General features: G+C 39.7%; 2 protein-coding genes and 1 long non-coding RNA gene across 3 annotated transcripts in view; all 3 read left to right on the forward strand.

The window, feature by feature from the left end:
• Positions 1-17,362, forward strand: part of LOC132885935 (titin-like) — a 605,367-nt gene that overhangs the window by 570,865 nt on the left and 17,140 nt on the right. The window contains exons 17-18 of the mRNA XM_060920468.1: positions 11,656-11,691; positions 13,778-14,059. Of these exons, the coding sequence (XP_060776451.1) occupies positions 11,656-11,691; positions 13,778-14,059 (318 nt within the window). The remainder of the gene's footprint in view (positions 1-11,655; positions 11,692-13,777; positions 14,060-17,362) is intronic.
• LOC132882116 (uncharacterized) lies at positions 4,344-6,378 on the forward strand. The gene is made up of 3 exons (XR_009654105.1): positions 4,344-5,221; positions 5,956-6,174; positions 6,296-6,378. It is a non-coding gene; the product is annotated as an uncharacterized LOC132882116 (long non-coding RNA).
• LOC132882080 (uncharacterized) lies at positions 8,116-10,232 on the forward strand. Its single transcript, XM_060915313.1, has 11 exons — positions 8,116-8,234; positions 8,338-8,472; positions 8,578-8,649; positions 8,757-8,789; positions 8,919-8,987; positions 9,076-9,156; positions 9,245-9,307; positions 9,394-9,596; positions 9,670-9,829; positions 9,920-10,007; positions 10,139-10,232. The coding sequence occupies exons 1-11, from the start codon at positions 8,126-8,128 to the stop codon at positions 10,170-10,172; spliced, it is 1,047 nt and encodes a 348-aa protein (XP_060771296.1). The 5' UTR covers positions 8,116-8,125; the 3' UTR covers positions 10,173-10,232.

The following is a 17,362-nucleotide window of genomic DNA, read 5'->3' on the forward strand; positions in this document are numbered from 1 at the left end:
GACTGATTCTATGGTATGATTCAATTCAAATGAGTCAAAGTAAACGATTCAATGGGATTGATTCATTTTAATTATTAACCTTCAAAATTTAATGAGACTGATTTAACGAGATTGATCAGTTAATATCAATAATTAACTGATTGCACCCACACCATCCTGTTATCTCTCTCAACTAACTCATCGGGTTTTTCTGTGTTTATAGGCTCTGAAAGAGATTCTCTCACAACATGAGCAAAATCTCCACTGTTCCATTAATACTGTATCTTCAGGTACTATTAACACATCATATCCATCTTCCATCAAATATGTGATTTTCCGATGTGAAAATCAGCACTGTCCAGTCACAAGACAAAGCAATTCTACAGAGATGCGAGAGCATTCTGTGTCAGAAGCTTTCAAAAAATAAAGGAAAAATTCCCAGTGAGAGATCAAATCTTGATGAATCTGTCAGTGGTCAATCCTGAGTATCATGATGATATGAAACCGGAGCAGATTTTGATTTTGGCAGAAAGATTTCCAAATGTAATGAAGGCAGATGCCAGAGAACAGCTCCATTAGAAGTCTTGGATTATGTGTCATCTAACCTAGAAGCACTGGTGCCAAATTATAAGAATTTACCAGTTGATGAGTGCTGGGGGAAGCTGTCCAAAGTCACATCTGTGAGCTCAGGGCAGTTGAGATTCAGGGAGCTCTGTCAGCTGATGAAGCTGCTATTGGTGCTACCAAATTCTAACTGTGACGGGGAAAGGGCATTCAACATGATGCGTCACATCAAGACAGAATTTAGGGGTCAGATGTCTCACCAAACACTTGTGAATCTGATGTCTTGCAAGATTAACAAGTTTATTGACACAGAGTGCTCCGAGGTGGAGGTGTCTGAAAAATTGCTCAAATCTGCAAAGCAAGCAGCCTCTAAATACAATGAAACCTTGCAAAAGGAACAGGCATAGAACAGAGGAAAAGAGAGAGCCCTTTAGGCCTCGGCCTACATGTACAATTACATTAATTGTCATTCATGCAATTCATTCATTGTTCTGTTATATTCATCTGTGTTTTGGTATCTAAGTAAAGGAATGTTCTGTGGTGAAATATCTATCTATCCTGTTCATCTTTCCTTATTTATGGGGGGTGGGGTGTCCAGATTCAATCATTAAGGAGCTTAATATATGGCACATTGTAGTTATCATAGTTTATGGGTTGGGGCAGCTAAGTCCCCAAGTCAGGGTGTCTGTTATGAATCTGAGTGAACTGAGTGAATTCAGGTATTGTTCATCTCCAAAAGGCCACCCCAAAATCCACCAGAATGCAGGAAATCACATCAACCAAATCCAAAATTTTCTGGGTGGGGGGTGTCCCTGAAATGAATTTTGTCAGGTTGGGATGTTTGTAAAGTGTTCTATGAGTTTATGTATTACCTCCCTCTGGAGTAATTATAATTGATTTGCACATCACAAGTGATCTGTCTTCAACGTTTATGCTTAAACAGAGACTACATCCACACAACAACAGCAACGAGATTTTTTTTTTTTAATATCGCGTCCACATGGGCAACAGGTCAGTAAAATATCAGGTACATATGGCAACGCAACGTGCTGAAAACGATGCAATACACATGCCACACCTCTACGTGCGCTGTAAGACGGTCCCATCAGAGACACCAGAACAATAGAAGAAGTACGACGCATGCGCATAAACCCCTTCATCTACCCGGCGTCATAGACATATAAACATAGACGCCGCATTGAGCCTGGTGGCCCGTTGCTGGGATACGTCAGAGTGTCCGCCATATTGGATGTGGCAAATCTTCCCCGTAAACCAATGCAAGTAAATGGACTGAACTTCATAAAGCCCCTTTCTACAATAATGTTTAACTTGATGCCTTTTATTCACCCATTAAGACACACACGTATATATTTGGGAAACAAACAGGCATCAAAACAACATATATAACTTTTAATGTGATGGTTATAAATAGTGTGCGAAATACCCGTCAATATTCCGTGGGAGGTGTGACCTAAATTTCCTCAACATGCAGCAGGCCTATACCGGAATCAAGCTATCGGAAACTTTTTTTTTTTATTCCGCTGCTACTATCGTAGGCTACTAACGATATCTACACATCAAGGCATGTTTTGGAGCTCAGCGGGGATCGTGTAGAATAATGTGCTGTGCTTACGCTGCTGAAGCTGTGCCGTGCCATCTCTGCATCACTTTCATTAAGTGCCGTGCAGATAGGCTATAAAATGTCTCCAAAAACAATTTTTGCAATATACAGTGCTATATGGAAAAAAAATCAATTAAACCATATTACAATGGGATTGCTCCATGTGATTGCTTCACAGTCTGACATGCTTCCAATCTCTTCTATTTTTGAGTGTGCCATCACCATTTGACAGCTGGTGGTGAAATTGGTTGGGTGGGCTATGAAATAAATTATAAATTTATTTATAAATTATAAATTGTTTGGAGACAGGTTTCACCGAGCGGCTATTATGCGCGAGACTTCATATTAGCCACAAAGTCAGAAAAATCTGTTCGTAAAATTACATTATAATGACCCAATACAAAAAGTATTTTTCCAGTCTCACCTGTGAAAGGTAATCCCATGTGATCTCGTTTGGATGGTAAACCTGTTGGTACAGTTAAATGCAGCACATGAATGAGGCATCTTTATTCCCCGCTTTGCCCCATCCAATATGGCGGCAAGGATGACGTATGATTCTACGCGGAAGGCGGCATCTATGTTTATATGTCTATGCCCGGTGTGAAGCACTGACAGTCTTGTGGTTGTGACGTCATCGTAAACAAATCCGTTCTACTCATCCAGACGACTTCGCAACGGTGCCGTTGCCAGATCTTTCCACTCTGGAACCCATTCTCAAAAGATTTCGTTTTGGGGCACCCAAAACGCCGGTGTCGTGTGGACGCCAGGCCAAAACAATAAACAATTTTATCAGATTCACCTGAATCCGTTGCCGTGTGGACAGGGCCAGACACTCTTACTTTATTTCCACTTTTTCTTTCAGCTGAACTGTTTTGATATTTACTACTTTATTTATAAACCAACACAGAAGACCAATAATAATACACACATGGATTGGGCTTCTGAGAAACTACGTCCAGAAATAAATATCTTTCACACTTGGATAGCCTGGCATGGTGGTGTAGTGGTTAGTACTATCGCCTCACAGCAAGAAGGTTCTGGGTTTGAGCCCAGTGGCCAATGGCTGATGGGGGCCTTTCTGTGTGGAGTTTGCATGTTCTCCCTGTGTCTGTGTGGGTTTCCTCTGGGTGCTCCAGTTTCCCCCCCTAAGTCCAAAAACATCTAGGTTTTGAATAATAGGTGGCTCCAAATTGACTGTAGGTGTGAAAGTGAGTGAATTGTTGTTTGTCTCTCTGCAATAGCAGCCCTGCAATGATTTGGTGACTTGTCCAGGGTGTACCCCACCTCTCACCCGTAGTCAGCTGGGATAGGCTCCAGCTTGCCCGCGACCCTGCACAGGATAAGCCCCTATTAACACAGAACGTTAATGTACCGTTAGCCTATGGTTCTCTAAAGGTTTGTTAGAACGTAACCAACAACTAACATTTAGAGAACGTTTCCTCATGGTTATGCATAAACCTAACGAAGCCAAACGTCCCCGAAACGTTGAGGTAACTAACCAACTGAAACGTTATCATTTGGTTACACTATAACCTCCACACAACGTTATGTTTGGTTGTTTTTTTTGTTGTTCTGAGAACTATACTATCTGCTTTTCCTGATGCTGGCTAAATTATCTTTTAATCTTTTATTTCAACCTCTTTTGTACTTGTAGCCTATTTTTTTTTGCCATAGTAAACTGTCACATATAACTTTCCTTTTGTTATGCATTGTTATGTCATGCCATTTTGGTTTGGAATCCAACCCTCACACATTGAAAACACCATATGGTCAACAGAAATGTGTGCATACTAGGCCAGATAAATAGGCTAGTCTATGTTGAGTTGTGAGTAGTCTGTGTTGAATTGCAAGGAAATTTTCACAAAAATAGGCGACAAACCCATGTACATTCCTGAGTAATGTGTTTTGACTGTCTAAAGCAGTGGTTGCCAACCTTTTTTGGCCTGGGACCCCATTTTTACATCACCAATTTTGACCCCATACACATTTTTTAGATTTTATAGAGATTGCACAGTGTCACATATTCTATATTTTGATCAGCAGCCTAGCCTTCAGTTATGTGGATGTTTTCTTTTCAAAGCTGATATATAGCATTTTATTTGTAATATATAACATAATTAGTTGAACATTTTTATTTTCAGTATTTTCCTTCTATTGGTTATTTCAGGCGACTCCAATTCAATTCCAGGAGACCCCATTAAGAACGAAGGAAAGGAAGCATTTTGAGTGTTAAATGTAAAAGATATTTTACTGGGCAAGAAGGGAATGGTGAAAGCAAAAATGGACAGGTTAAATGTTTTTCTAGTTAGTGCAATGTGGGCAGAGTGTGGCTGATTTGCAGAAATAAACTTATAGGCTAAATTTGTTTGGATTGTAAGTGGTGATGTTTTTTGTGGAATTCAAGTGATCTGTAATGAGCAGGCTGCAGCATATATCATATGAAGAGGGTGAACATGGTTTGGCAATGGGTCGTTGTGACTTGGTGCACAGTCTTGTGTGGTGCAAATTGGCTCCTGATAATATGGCAGAGCAGCAACAAAAGTTTGACCTTTAAGTTGTGGTCACACATTTCGCCCTCAAAACATGCTGCATTACAATAATGCCTACATTTTCTCATGCACATACTTCTGGTACATTATCCCTATTGTTGCCCCAACTACATTTTCTCATGCACATACTTCTGGTACTATTGTTGCCCCAACTCACTCACACCCAGCTCCATTGATCAACTTATTTGTACTTTGTCCCAACAACAACCAAATCCACCCTGTACCACTAACAAAATCTGCTGCAATACAAAAATCCACTTCTCTTCTCCTCTTATTTTCTAAAAATAAAAGTCCAGCTAGGTAGCTTCGATGCATCATCATCCTGCACATTACCCAGAATTCTCTGTGCTTTCAAACAGCTCTAAGGCAAATAACAAAATGGCGGACTTAATGGATGCTACGATAGCCCTTTTATTTAGCTATTTGAAAATTTCACCGAGTCTCCTTGTTGGATTTAGAACTACCAGCGCCAGTGTACGTTATCTGGATTTACAGTACGTGCGATCAGGTAATGTGTTATTTTATTCTGTATAAATGTGAATAGTATTCACCTAGCAGTTAGCTGCTATGCGTGCAACCATCTCCGGTCACATTATACGAAGTGAATCGTTGTTGGTATCTCTAAAACACGTCTTTTCCAGTCTCCCATCTGACAAAGAACTTGTACATAATTCTTTCACCTTTGTTGTGATTTAGCACGCCGATATAATGCTATGTAGCATACCTTAGCATGGCTAACGCCATAGCGCCGAGGTTACGCATGATTACCCCATATCGATATACATGTCGTGTAGGTGACGGTGTTCTCTGTTAAAATGTCTGTGTATTTGTGCCTCAGAACGGCGGCATAACAGCAGTACGGATTTCCCCATGTATTATTTGACGAAATATAGTATGTTGGTGGATAAAACCTCATGTGATGGCCTACTTTTGTAGGCTGCAAAGATCAGCAACACGTTTACTGCAGTACTCTGTTAGCCTAGCTCACTCAAACCACACTGCTTGGAGTTTAGAATATAGCACGAGACAAGCATTGTAGTTCAGAGGTTGCACAGAAAACGTAACGTAACTTTTACTGTCTGTTGAAAAACAACACTTTGTTGGTGTGAAGGGTTGTCATAAAAGTTAATAATCATCATGTATTAAATCCAATGGATAAGGGAATCTGAACTATAAAATAAGTAACTTATTTTATAGTTCAGATTCCCTTATCCATTGGATTTGTTCCCATGGGGTCTACAGGAAGAAACGAGACCTAGCCACTGTAAGTTGTTGATTGGTCAGGTTGCCTGACGCAACGGCATGTGACGCAAAACGAACACTCCTCATTGGCTGGACAGATGGATAAGAGGACGTAGGTGCGTGTAGTAAAGTCACTACCCGGAACTTGGATTTGGAAGCAAACGTCTCTGTTGGAAGTACTGAAGCCTGCTTCCGTTCAAGTACTCTACTTTCGAAAAGGTAATTTGTGATTTCTTTCTGGTTGTGGTTATACCTTAAAGGAGAATTCCGTCTGTTTTGCAAATATGTCTCAAACGTTTGTGGTCAAGGAAAGTTGCTAATGATGCCTTTGTTTTCACAGATGAGTTCACAGACAATGCTATTGAGGTTGTGCCATCTTCATGGCTTGGACACACTTCTGAGATACGAGTCTTTTTTTTTTTTTTTTTGTCGATACATAGCAAATATGTATGCTTACATATATGCCTATATACTTTTGATAGCAAATATATATATATATATATATATATATATATATATATATATATATATAATATATGGTGCGATTTGTCAAAAAACCAGAAGGGGGATTTTTTTTTTTAATCATGAAACGTCACAAAATTAAGGTAACAATAGGCTAACAGCTCAATAACATCCGATGATATCAAATGAATAACACTAAATGAAAACGAACACTAAACCAGAGATAGTAAATTCATCTTCCTATCTCTCTGACTAAATACACGAACACTAACACACAACAAAGTTCGCATTGCTTGTCGCGTTGCTGTGATGTTTCTCTCCCTCCGGATTAAATGGACAGTGACTCGAAAATCACTAAAATACATGTGAACAGTTTGCTCTGATGTTCATGTGGCCTTTTCTGCTTTCCCGTCGGTGCGCTATCCGCCGCGTTTCGCCCTTCTTTAATCCACATTTCTGCGAATTTCTCAGCAGGGAAGGAACGCACGTCTGGCCCATTGACAGCGAGGAAAAGAAGGCTGTCAGTGTGGATACATTCATTCTGTTGCGCTCATCAGTAAGGATGTGATTCATGGCGCTAAATCCACGTTCACACTCTGATTATCTACAATATATCTATTTGCTGGGGATGTTCGTAGGGTTGCCAACTTTCTCATATCCAAATGAGGGACACTTTGTTCCGGGTGCGGACAAGTACCGGTACAGGCCCTGTACACGCACCCCAGCACCCCAAAATAGTTACAGTACCGATTCGCCTTTAGGTGAGGGTTTCAAATGTAGGCCACTACAAATTCATTTCTAAAATAGAGCTTTTAAAAATTAATAGACCAATTAATGGATATTTTTAAGTAACTTAATGCAAAATAACAAACAATTCTAATATTATTGTCTCATTTTTCTATTTTAAACTTTGGCCAAATAATTCATCAGGCCATATTTATGAAGGCAATGTCAAACTGAAAAAGTATTTGCTGTAGCTGTAAAACCCTGATATTTGCTTAATTGTCCATTTGAAAACCCTAAGAACCTTCTGCAATGCTTCATAGCAGAAGAAGAAGAGAGAAAGACATCACAAAGGCAGGAGTGAGGCAGAAAAGCTCCCCTACTATAGGCTGAGGTCTATCCTGTTTCGGAAGGTTTTTTTTTTTTTTAAGCTATCTGCTATCCTTATCGAACAGTTAGGCTGTATCCACTGGCTGCACCATCTGCTCTAGTTTAATTTGATGCCTGTTTTGTCAGTATAGCTTAAAAATTCAGGATATGGCAACAGTGAATGGTTTTAAATCGCAGATGACCGCGACTCGCGGTAATAGCGCTTCTCACGGCAATTACGCGATTTACACCACAGCATTGGAGTGAGGGGCAGGATCTGTACCTGACGGGACAAATTAAAATTACCCCAAAAAATGGGATGTCCCACCCAATACGGGAAGGTTGGCAACCCTAGACGTTCATGAACGTCAAAGCTGCCACTTCAGGTCATTTTGAAAGTGAGTGCAATGTAGACCATAGAAAACTGTCTCACAACATGCCTGTCATGTCAACTTTTTTTTTGGTTTGTTTGTTTTATTGACGGGGTTGTCCCCGAGGATTTTTTTTCAGCAGAGATAAAAACCAGAGGGGGGGATGATCCCCACCATCCCCCCCCAGCAAATCGCACTATATATATATAAAATTAATTTTTAATTATATATATTTTTAGCATGGCATGGTCTGCTACTGGACGACACACAATGTGCGATTGCATGTTGTGAAGTGCCGAGCACCAAATACAACTTGGGCCAAACATCCCGTTAAGAAAACCTGGTACGAAACAGGTGAGCTATCGCTGCTATGCACTACATAGAATATACTGAATTGTTCTCTCTATGGCAGCACTTTTTTTTTTTTGTGCTACTGACTAAAAGTCATTTTCCATAGATTCATACGCCAAAGCTGAACAGAAGTGTTTGCAATTGATGGAGTCCTCAAGTGTTGAGACAGAGGATGATGTGAACACTTTTGCAATAAGGCAGTGTAAGTGCCCAAGGAGGTTTGTCTCCGAATCTTCTGATGGTAAGCTCTCTTCACTAATGACAACATTAGTTACTCAATTCAGTGTTCATTTTCAAGTAATTTTCAAGAAATTTACATTGCACATTGTATGGTCTTTCCTTCCAGATGATTCTGCTCCAGTGGTAGCAGCAACCAAGAAGCAACCCAAGACTCGGACTGTGGCTGGAAGCCCTGTGTGTAAGTTAACAGTTCCCAAATCATCATTCATAGCTTGGAGCTAACATTCATGATGAATAACCGGTGTATATTACGTGACTGATCTGATGTTTGTGTGCTCTTTTCAGGTCAGCAGGACCCAATGCCCTTACCACCACAATGTAAGTGTTTTTCAATTTATTTGTAAATGTCTAATGTATTATCATAGGTTCTTCTTTTGCGAATACCATGTATAAGACACCCCCCCCCCCCAATAAATGACTTAACATCCATATGCACCATCTTTTCAGGGTCAACACCAGCTGGGACTGGAGCCAGTCCTCACCACCCTAGCCCAAGTCCTGTTGACCCTGTTCAAGGTACAGTTGCTTTCAAGTTCCCATTTACAGATGTTGGAATACAAAGTCATGAACAGGAAAACTAACATTTTCTTTTTGAAAACTTCAGCCAGCAGCCGGGCACTTCACCCAATTCAGTCAACCAGGCACCTCCAAGAATCACTGGAAACCTCTTTTGACTCTGTTCAAGGTACAGTTGCTTTCAAGTTCCCATTTACAGATGTTGGAATACAAAATCATGAACAGGAAAACTAATATTTTCTTTTTGAAAACTTCAGCCAGCAGCCGGGCACTTCATGACGGACAGGGTGTCTCGGCTATCGCAGCCATGTTTGAGAGAAGTAAGTACTTTTATACACACTAACTAGTTCACTCACTCAGGAAAGTACATTATAAATTACAACTTCCATCACATTTGTTCCCATAGTCACAGAGGCCCACATGAGTCGCTTGATGCGGAGGCTCGAGGCTAGGTTTGACAAGATCGAGTCATTGGTGGAGACCAACGCCCCGACACACACGCCTCAACTCCAGCAAGATGATGTGGTGTTGGCTAAACCATGCAGCATGGTGATGGAGCCGCTGGAGTTGGATAGGAGTCTGGAACAACCAGACAAGAGGAACAAGATGGTAAATCTATCTATCTATCTATCAAGCTCGCTACAGTAATTTTCATTGTATAATTATTTTTATTTTTTTACAGCAACATTTTCTTGAAACTGTCAGAGGGGCAGGTTTAGGGGCAGCCATTCACCGTATGCTACGCCGAGCGGCAAATAATGAGGTACTCGCCCAGTACAGCTTGCGGGGCAGACGGGCCAAAATGTCCTTTGATGACCTCATTCTGTGCAAGATTATAAAGGGTAAGTGTTTATATATTGATCACATCACTTTTATGCCATGCTTGACTGACTAGGTTTTGATGTGTAACTTTCCTTTATTTTGCCTTCTAGCTGCATGTGTCAAAAAATTTCCTGGCCATACGGAAGCTGAAGTGGAGGAATGCCTTGGGCAGACTCTAAAATTTGCACCACACAGACGGTATACTTCTGCTCTCTAATTTGGTGCAATCACAGAAATTTCGTGGTTGGTAGTAGGGTGGTTTATCATGCTTTTGTGGACATGTGCTCCTTGTTCTTGTTTTTAAACATTTTGTTCCTTTTTCTTTTCAGATCAGCTGGTCAGCAGCAACGGATGGACAATTGAATTGTGAACAGTGATTTTTATTCTATTTTTTGTGAAGTGATTTTTTTTTAAATTCTATTTTGTTTGTTATTGAATGCACAGTTACACTTTAAAAAACTGTTATTTCTATTTTATTCTGTTTTGAATGTGTTTTATTGAATGCACCGTTTCAGAAACTTTTCTATTTTATTCTGTTTTGTATATATGATTGTTTTATTGAATGCACTGTTACACTTTCAGAAACTTTTCTATTTTATTTTTTATTTTCAAACTTTTTTTATTCAAATTTGTTATTGATATTTTATCTCATTAAACTTTCAAGACCTGCCAAATTTGCCTGTTCATTCATCACTGAGTTTTCTCATGTAGATATGCTAGCAGTTGTGTTGATGTTGCTAATTAGTTGAAAGCAAAATCTAACCAAAACATAACATTCTACAACGTCAGGGGGACGTTAGGCTAACATTCAGGGAACCAAACATGCAACCAGCAAGGTTAGGGGAAGGGCAGGGGAAGGTTGTTGTTGTAACCAACAGGAAACGTTTGGGCAACGTCAGAAAAACTTTCCATGGCAACCACGTGGCAACCAAGTGGCAACCAAACCTAACGTATATGCACCGTATAGGCAACCAAAGGCGTACGTGCCCAGAACGTTCTGGGAACATAAAATTGTTACTAGGGGCGGCTACAGATAATGGATGGATGGATGGATTGACTTAGATGGCCACATAATTTTGAAACTAACATTCATAAATATCCCAACAATGCTCTGAAAATTAAACACTAAACTCAAAGGAGCTTGAGGTTGAATGAAAGATGAGCGACCTAAAATTTGTAGCTTGTCAAGCTTTAAGCTTCTCTTGATTTAATGCAGTGGACTCCCTACTGTGTGCTCTTTTTTTGTATGTGAGAGTTTGAGAAAAACAAAGTATTGAAGATTTTTCTGGAAAGAGGAAGGAAGAGCAGATACAGTGCCTGCACACACTAAAAGAGAAGTTAAAGATCTGGGATACACTCATCCTCTCTTTCTTTCCTTGTAGTGTGATTGACAGCGAGAAACCACAGGAAGTGTTGAGACTTGAACACACACCACACCTCATTCAGTCAGTCATTAGAGTTACAGGATGGGGCTCAGTCCACTCCCGGTGATACTCTGTGAGTAAATGTTCTCTTTGTGTCTTCATTAGAGTGAGTGGTGGGTTATAAAGTTCTTCATCTGCAGTCTGAATGTCCTGAGTGATGAGTTTGTGTCATTAGGACATGGGTTTATGCCCCAGTGCTGAGATTATCACACTTTTACTGTAATAATTTGCTTTAAATAAAGCAATTTTCATTAAATAAAGGCATTAATGAGCAGAATAGTGACTTTTGTATTTCTTACAGCTGGTAGTTTAGATTTTCTGAATAAGATTGAATCTTTTGTGTCTACAATGTGCTGTTTCCATGAACATACTGAATAATTTTCAGATTTACGTCATGTTTTCTGTTTCTGTTCCCTTTTTAGTGCTGGTTTCACTGATACCAGTGGCCCATGTTCAAGGTGATTTACGTATACTGTATACACTTGATCCTTTATATTGTGTAAATTTCTCTTTCTAATGGGGCTATAAAGGTTGTGTAGAATTTGTTGCTAGCTGATTAATAATCATTCACAAGAATTATGTTCATTGCAGATAAATAATGGTAATAAAATAAGAAAACAATGACCAACAAAAATTCTGATGTGAATGCATAGTTTTACATGAGTTTCACTGTGGTTCTTTAATTCGACATAAAAATCCCTTTACTTTAGAGGTTCATCAATACTAGAACTAAAAATGCTCCAGTATGAACAGATAAAGCCAGGTGATATATATGGGTTGTTATAGTAACAGGGATTCAAAAGTAAATCCAAAATGTCTCTGAAGCCTTCTCGTGGCTGGCTGCAGTACAGTTGTAACCCCGCCCATTTCTATGTTACTCAATGGAAAAAGTGTCAAACTTCCATTTTAAGTTACGGTACATCTCACCCCAATTATTTTCAGCAACAGTGTTCTGTCATATTTAAAAATGGACCCTGATATCTACTTCAACATCTTGTCTCATGATCAATGAATTTTACTGGTGTTATTTGGTGATAAAACAGGGTCAAGTCACGTCAAGTTTATTTGTATCGTGCTTTTAACAATACACATTGTTGCAAAGCAGCTTTACAGAATTTGAACAACTTAAAATATGAGCTAATTTTATCCCTAATCTATCCCCAATGAGCACGCCTGTGGTGATGGTGGCAAGGAAAAACTCCCTCAGACAACACAAGGAAGAAGCCTCGAGAGGAACCAGACTCAAAAGGGAACCCATCCCCATCCGGGCAACAACAGACAACATGACTATAACATTAACAGTCCTAACATAAAGTCAGCTTCATTGATGCTGTAAACCCCCCACCGATAGAAACCCGAGCGCAAAACCGTTCACGACAACTGCAGTCCCCAAGTCAGCAAGTCAACTGCAGTCCCCAGCCACAAAAGCACCACTGCAAGAGTCCAGAGCATCCTCCAGGCGTGACCCCCAACTGTCCGCATGGGGCCGCCCTCCACAGGAGTGATGCAATGAGATCAGGGTGTGGTTGATGAGCTGATTGACAGTTTTGGACATGACAGTCAAGCCTCATGAACACACATTCACTTTCCAACACACACCTGAATCTCTTTACAGTTCTGCAGCAAAGTCATGTCCTGTTCTGCTGTAAACTCTTCTAACAGACCCTCAGCAGGAAATTCTCTCAGTTTTTCAGTATGTTGCTCATTTTGATGTTTAAGCGAGCTTATTGTACTGATATTATAACTAGCAAACATGAGTGAATGAAGTGATGGGATAAGCCAAGGTAGATAACACGAGCGAAATTTCAAAGCAATTGTTTTTTATTGACTGTATGACCTTAGGAAACACTCAAAGTAGCTTGGGAAGGTCAAAAGGTCTGTTTTGTGGACCAGCCATCAGGATTTTCTAGATTAGTAAATACTTTTTGAATATAAGGTCTGAATTTTAGATTTGAGACGCAGGTCATGACAATAATCACGACAGCAGAGGAAAGTTCCCTTAGAGACAGAGTGCATCAGTGTGTTTAGTGATTTTTATGCACAGTGACATTAAACATTTTATAGTTTGACTTGGAAACTTGACAGAGATTTTTTTGGTTCTTGTATCTTGTGTATGTTGTTTTTAAATGTTCTGGATGTACATAAGATACACAATGAGTGTGCTGCTGCTGCTGAAGGTACAAAGTATAAACCAGAGCCCTCTGCTTCACATCAGGCCAAATCACACCACACTAGAGTATTTTTTTTTCTATTATTTTTCTAACTTGACTGGCAAGTCAGGTCAAGGAATATTTTAGATTTACTCAGATATGTAGCACATGAACTTCTAGTTCAGTGCTAATGAGGCAACATTTTATTGTCTGTATCAAGAAGTGCCAAAACTATTTGCTCATACTCAGTCTGAAAAAAATGGTACTGATGCATCTTGAGTTCATGTGAAATTAGATTCTTCATAATTGTTAAGATGACTCTTTACCCCTCTGTACACTTGGGAATTAATTTATGGACATTTTCAGCAACAGTGATTATTTATTATTATTACAGGGAGAGTTAAAGCTGTGGTGTCCATAAACGCTGATACACATGTGTTCATTGGAGAGTATGTTGCTCTCAGATGTGACACACAGGGAGGACAAGACACTCAGCAGTCATACAGATGGTATAAAAATACAGATCCACTCTCCACAGAGGGAGGACATATAGTCTTTGGACTCTACACAAACCAGGAGTTGTGTCTCTGTCCTGTTGGTGACTCTGACCGTGGTTCCTACACCTGCAGAGGACAGGATTCAGAGATCAGTGATGCTGTTACACTGACTGTATCAGGTCAGTCTGTGGGTTTTTTGTTTTAATTGAATATGTTTCCATTATTTTTTAGGGTTCAGATTTTGAGCTGTCAGTAACTAAGTCCCTGTTTGTTTAGTTTGTCTCGTCGGCACCAATTTCTTTCACAAGAATCATCATCATGTCTTTTGCAGAAGCCTCTGGGTTTTATAATGTGTTTGCAGTATAATGATCAAATGTTAAATATAAATATTTATTTTAGACATTTATATTAGAAATATTTATTTAAGCATTTAATGAACACAGTGAATCTTTTGCTTCTGTTGTGAAGTGAAAAGCAGCTCTGACACCTTCATCAATTCATACCAACAGAAAAACCCAAACCGACTGTGAGAGTGAATCCTCAGAGCTCCGTCTACACTGGAGACACCATCACTCTGAGCTGTGAGCTGCAGCAGGGGACTGGATGGGAGTTTGTCTGGTACAAAAAGAATCCGAATTTGCAGTATGTGAACATTGGAGCTACAAACACCAACACACTCAGAGTGACAGTTGATACTGCAGGAGAAACCGTGTATCGGTGTGGAGCACTCAGGTCTAACACATACTACAACTACTATTACACAGACTACAGTAATGAAGTCAGAATTACAGCAAGAGGTGTGTCATAAATTTTTCACTTTTTTCAACAGGTTTGAAGTTAGGAGGGGTGTGAATAAAATATTGCATAATTATTGCAATTCCATGTTATTCTATAATGTTTTAAATCAGCCTGTTGTGATATTCGATATACCGACTTATCGTACGGTAAATGAAGATGAACTCGGTAAATTTTTTCCCTGTGATTTTTGCATTTACGCGCTGTACATCTCCATAGGGAAGTCTTTTTTTAATCAATATTTTTTATTCGATCAAATCAAGTATACAAACAGTATACAAAGAGTATACAATACAATAGCATTGGTGCAACTACACCAAGGGGATGTACATTACAAAATAAATTAACACAAAAACAAAAACAAAAAACATCATCACACTTTGTATAACACAAAAAGTGTTTGTGTTTTTACAGCCTTCTTATTATTGCTGCTAGAAATTGTGGTTACATGCTGTTTAATGTCCATACTTTAATCTAATCTAATCTAATCTAATCTAATCTAAAAGTTCTGTAAAATTAGTTTTTTTATTCTGAAATTTAGACTTATGAATGTAGTATTTTGTCAATATTATTAACAAATTAATCAAATAAAAATGAGAGACAAGATTTCTGCTATCATAAAAGCCAAACAAGACATTCTCCCATTTCAGACTAAAGTCTGAGTGTATGGAGTCGATAATAAGACGAGTAAGCTTACGCCACAAAAGTTTTGAATAAGGGCAAAGCCAAAATAAATGAATAAGGGTGTTATGTAGGGGATTTTAGGACCTATATTTTTACCCTACCGGTCTATGTTGTTGCACATTGATAGTGGTGGATGGTGTATGGGCATGCGCATTTGAATGTAACAGTGATGAGTTCAGTAAAGAGAGCTACGAGCTCATAAAAAAGGAATCGACTGCATACGTGCATCATTGTAGTAGCACTTAAGGTTGAATGTATGCATGTAATAGTGACATACACAACAACTGGCGACGAGGATTTGCAAGATAACATTACTGGACACTCATCAGAGCTCGCCTTCTTTACGCGCGAGGGAAGTGGAAAACTTCACGAGGGAGAAGAACAAGCATCCATACAGATGGGAGTCGTGAGTGTTCAAGCTGACTGCTGATGAAGCTAGCTGATGGCTAACATGAATAAATGACTGAAAGACAAGAAAACGAAATGGGAAACAAACGAACTATGGCAGGGGGAATTGGAAAAATGGACAGTTTTGATAGTGCATTGGAAGATTGGACAACATACGTCAAAAGACTGGATCAGTACTGTGTTGCAAATGACATTCCAGAAGGAAAAAAGGTAGCTGTACTGCTTAGTGTAATGGGAGCTAAGACTTATAACTTGCTATGTAGCCTCCTGGCGCCTATCAAACCAGCTGAAAAGGCTTACAAAGACATTGTTGAAGTGTTACAGAATCATCTGAATCCTAAGCCACTCGTAATTGCTGAATGTTTTAGATTTCACGAACGAAATCAGCCTAAGACTGAGTCAATTGCAGAGTTTGTGGCTGAGCTTAGAAGATTGGCTGAGCATTGTCATTTTGGAGGAAATTTGTCAGATTCATTATGAGATAGATTTTTATGTGGGCTGCACAATGAAAATATACAGAAAAGACTGTTAACAGAGCGAGAGCTGATGTTCCAACGTGCAATTGAAATAGCCACTTCAATGGAAGCTGCTGCTAAAGGTGCTATGGAACTCCAACAGCAGATGGCACAAGAATGCAGCGTACATAAAATAGACAAGAGACAACAGAGGAATGTTTCATGCTTTCGGTGTGGAAAGAAGTCCCACACTCCAACTGATTGTTGGTTTAAAGATAAAGAATGCAGACAATGCCAGAAAACAGGTCACATACAGAAAATGTGCAAAACAAAAGTGACAGGGAAGAAGTTCACCAAACGTACGGATAAAAATCAAGATATGCATGACATTGAAACTTGCTCTTCTGACACAGACGTTAGCCAAGACCTAGTTTGCTTTGATGTATGTTCACTAAAAAGACCAAACAGGGGAATCATATGGGTTTCACCCAAAGTGGAAGGAGTGACTCTGACTATGGAATTGGACACTGGATCTGCCTTGTCAGTGATCTCCAACAAAGATTATCAGGCACACTTCTCACGTCTAAAATTGCAGTCTGCTGCTGTAATGCTCAAAACATACACTGGGGAGCGGATAACACCAATGGGACTGATCTCAGTGACTGTCCAATATGATGATCAACAGCATGTGTTGCCCCTGTATGTTATTGAGAGAGGAGGTGCGACCCTGTTTGGACGTGAATGGCTTTGTGAAATACAACTGGACTGGCAGTCGATCAAAGAAATGCAAGCTACGACTGTCACTGAAAATCAGAGCAGCCACTCTACAACAGAAAAGTGGAACAAAATACTCTCAAATGCGGGAAAAGTTTTCCAAGATGGTATTGGCACGTTAAAGCACCTGAAAGCACAGATTCTGTTGGATGATAATGCAGTTCCCAAGTTCCACAAAGCTCGGCCGGTTCCATATGCCCTTCGCCCTAAAGTGGAGAATGAACTCCAGAGACTTGAAAGTGAGGGCATTTTATCCAAAGTAGACTGGGCTGAGTGGGCGACGCCAATAGTTCCAGTAGTCAAGGGAAATGGCTCAGTACGTATCTGTGGAGACTTTAAGGTAACCATCAATCCGGTCCTGAAAGC

This window comes from Neoarius graeffei, chromosome 1 (genome assembly GCF_027579695.1).
Source record: "Neoarius graeffei isolate fNeoGra1 chromosome 1, fNeoGra1.pri, whole genome shotgun sequence".
Classification (NCBI taxonomy): Eukaryota; Metazoa; Chordata; class Actinopteri; order Siluriformes; family Ariidae; genus Neoarius; species Neoarius graeffei.